The sequence below is a fragment of the Plasmodium gallinaceum genome (assembly GCF_900005855.1).
Source record: "Plasmodium gallinaceum strain 8A genome assembly, contig: PGAL8A_v1_65, whole genome shotgun sequence".
NCBI classification, from domain to species: Eukaryota; Apicomplexa; class Aconoidasida; order Haemosporida; family Plasmodiidae; genus Plasmodium; species Plasmodium gallinaceum.
Window position 1 is genome coordinate 131,643 of NW_021628225.1, and position 3,172 is coordinate 134,814.

Below are 3,172 nucleotides of genomic sequence, written 5' to 3' on the forward strand. Positions count from 1 at the left end.
TTTTTTTTTTTTTTTTTTTTTTTTTATTAATCTAAAAATATTTTTTGCAAATCTTTTTTGTCAAAAGGAATTTTACATTGTGGACATTTTCTATTTCTTGTTTTTATATTATTAAATATACAATTTTCACAGTATATATGTCCACATTTTATTATAATATAATTTCTAAAGTTTTCCATACAAACACTACATATTAATCTCCTACGTAATTCATTATTTTCTTCTACTAATAAATGATTATCTTTTTTCGAAATATCTTTAGAAATATTTATCTGATTGGAAAGAGTATTTTGAAGATTTTCATTTTCTTTATGCAATGTTTTACATTGTTCAATTAACTTTCTATTACAATCGTATACATTTTTTAATATATTTGATATTTCATTTTTTTTTTGAAAAATATACTCATATTTTTGTTTTAATTTTATAAATATACTCATTTGTTCTTCTCTTGCACTATCTGAAATAACTGCATTTTTTCTTGCATGAAAAAATAAAGTTAAATATAGGTTTACAAATTTTTCATATTTTTCATAAATACTATTTATACAGGACATTTTATCCTGATAACTACTTTCTAATTGTTTTAATTTTTCTTCTACATATGCCTTATTTACTTTATTATTATATTTTTCTAAAGATTCTAACTCTTTATTTTTTATTTGTGTAATCATTTCATCTACTTGCTCTTGTTTTTTTTCAAATTCTTTTGTAATTTCTTCTATCTCTTCACTTATTGCATCATAATTTTTTTTTAAGTTTATTAATTCTTCTTCCACATGTTTTTTTTTTTCCAATTTTTTTTTCAAATTATTGTTTTCTAATAGCAATTCATCATACTTCAATATATAATCGTCAACATTTTTCATGTTTTTTTGTAATTCAATATTATTTTCATTTTTATTTTTGTTATCTATATGGTTTTTCAAAATGGATTTCTCTTCTTTTTTCATATTCTCATTTCCTTGTTTTTCTTCATATCTATGCATGTCTTTTTTTTCATACAAATCTATGTTTTTATTATAATCATCTTCATTTATAATTATATTATAGTCACTATTATTAAGGATACTTTTTTTTGTTGTTTCAAGATTTTCTTCTAATGATTTTGTAGAATTCAATAAATCATCTTTCTCTTTTTCTAGAAATGCAACTTTATCTCTTAAATTATTCTCTGATATTTTAAATTTATCTAATTGTAATTTCATTTTTAAAATTTCACTCTCTTTTTGTTGCAATTGCATAGTTTGTTTTTTTTCAATATTTTTTAATACACCAATCTCATATTCCATTACTTTTATTTTACTTTCTATTTTTTCTTTATCTAATTTATATGTAGCTAAATCAACTTCTAATTCTTTTATTTTATTTGTTAAACTTTTTTTATCTCTTATTGTTTCATTTAATAAATTTTCAAATTCTTCATCTCTCAAGTTCTCCATTTTTATAATTTCTTTTTTTAAAATAATTATTTCATTTTCTTTCTCTTTTAGTTTATTATAAATCTCAGTTGACTCATTTATTAAATTTTTAAATGGTTCACTTTGTATAATTTTTTCTTTTGTTATTATTTTTTCTAAATTTAAAAATAGCTTTGATTCAACATTATTATTATTTCCATTATTATTATTTTCATAACTATTATCATTACTGTTATTATTATTATTATTATTATCATTAACAAAATTATCATTTTTTACAAGATGTGCATCTTTATCACATGTATTTAAGTCGTAACAATTATCAGAAGTCATTTTATTACTTTCTTTATTTTCTACTTTTGAATAATTCATAATATCTTCATTTTTGTCTATTTTTTCTTCAAGTATATTCTTACATATATCTTCTTTGTATAACTTAAAGATTAAAGATGAACTTTTTTTTTCTAATCTATCAATTTCAATTTTTAAACTTTCACAATTATTTTGTAATTCATTGTTTTTTTTTTTTTCATCCGCATATTTTTCCATATAAAAACTTTTTTCATATTTTATTTTTCTAATATATTCTAAATTGTAGTTTAAATTAATATTTTTCAAATCTATAATTTTATTTATAAAACTTAGGGTATTTCTTAAGTTTTCTAAAAAAAAGTTTTGCAATTTTTCTTCAAAATTATCTTTACAAACATCATTCATATTTTCATTTTTTTCTTTTTTTTTTTTTGTATTTACAACTTTATCTTTTTCTTTTCTTTTATTATCTGTTAAATCATTATGTAAGCAAAATGATTGAGATTCATTGTTTTCAAAAAATAAATTATCTCTAGAATTTAAACAGATTCTTTTTGCTACATTTACATCATTTAATGAATTTCTTTTGTTACTATTTATTATGTTTTCATCTATTTCTGCTTGATTGGTTTTACTAAAATCTTTATTATTCACAATTTCCTTTTTTATATATCCAAGTTCATCATCATTAATAGTTTTTTCTAATTTTTCTTTTTCTTCTTCACTGCATATTTCATTTGTATTTTTCTTATTTTCCTCTTTATTAACCATTTTTACTATATTATCCTTACTATCCTCATTGTTAGATTCTTTTACTAACATATCTCTTACATGTTCATTATGTATATCTTTCTTATTATTTTTTAATAAATCAGCAAGATTTTCTAAATTTTCACCTTTTTCATTTTTAATAGAATTGTCATTTGATAAATCGTCTAGTTTTATTTTGTTTGTTTTAATATGTATCGAATTACTATTATCATCATAATTAGAAAATGTTTTAATTAAAAACTCTTCATTTTCATTATCTAAGTCATTTTCACTTACATACTTTAGAAATATAGTGAGAAATTCTTCAATATTATAATAAGGAGATTCAATCGAAACGTTATTATTATCTTCCTTGCTTTTATCTATTAAATTTAATAAATCATCATTAAATATTCTCCATACAATATTAATATTCCTTAAAACACAATCATAAAAATTCAAGTTGCTTTTTAGATCGTTAATATACTTATTTTTTTCTTGAATCTCTTTTCTATATAGATTTAAACAATTTTTTAAATTATGTATATTTTCAATAAGTAACTCAGATTTTTCTAACGGTAATGGCATTAATTCATTTTTTTCATATTTATTTCTTTTCTTATTATTCATTATTTTAATTTATAAAAAAATAACAAAAAAAAAAAAAAAAAAAAAAAAAAAAAAAAAAA

At 18.8% G+C, this 3,172-nt stretch overlaps 1 protein-coding gene across 1 annotated transcript; it reads right to left on the minus strand.

Moving 5' to 3' along the window:
* Nucleotides 1-26: 26 nt before the first annotated feature.
* Nucleotides 27-3,113, minus strand: TEX1 (trophozoite exported protein 1, putative; the record flags this gene model as incomplete). Its single annotated transcript, XM_028674846.1, has 1 exon — nt 27-3,113. The coding sequence occupies one exon, from the start codon at nt 3,111-3,113 to the stop codon at nt 27-29; it is 3,087 nt and encodes a 1,028-aa protein (XP_028526436.1).
* Between the last annotated feature and the right edge of the window lie 59 nt (nt 3,114-3,172).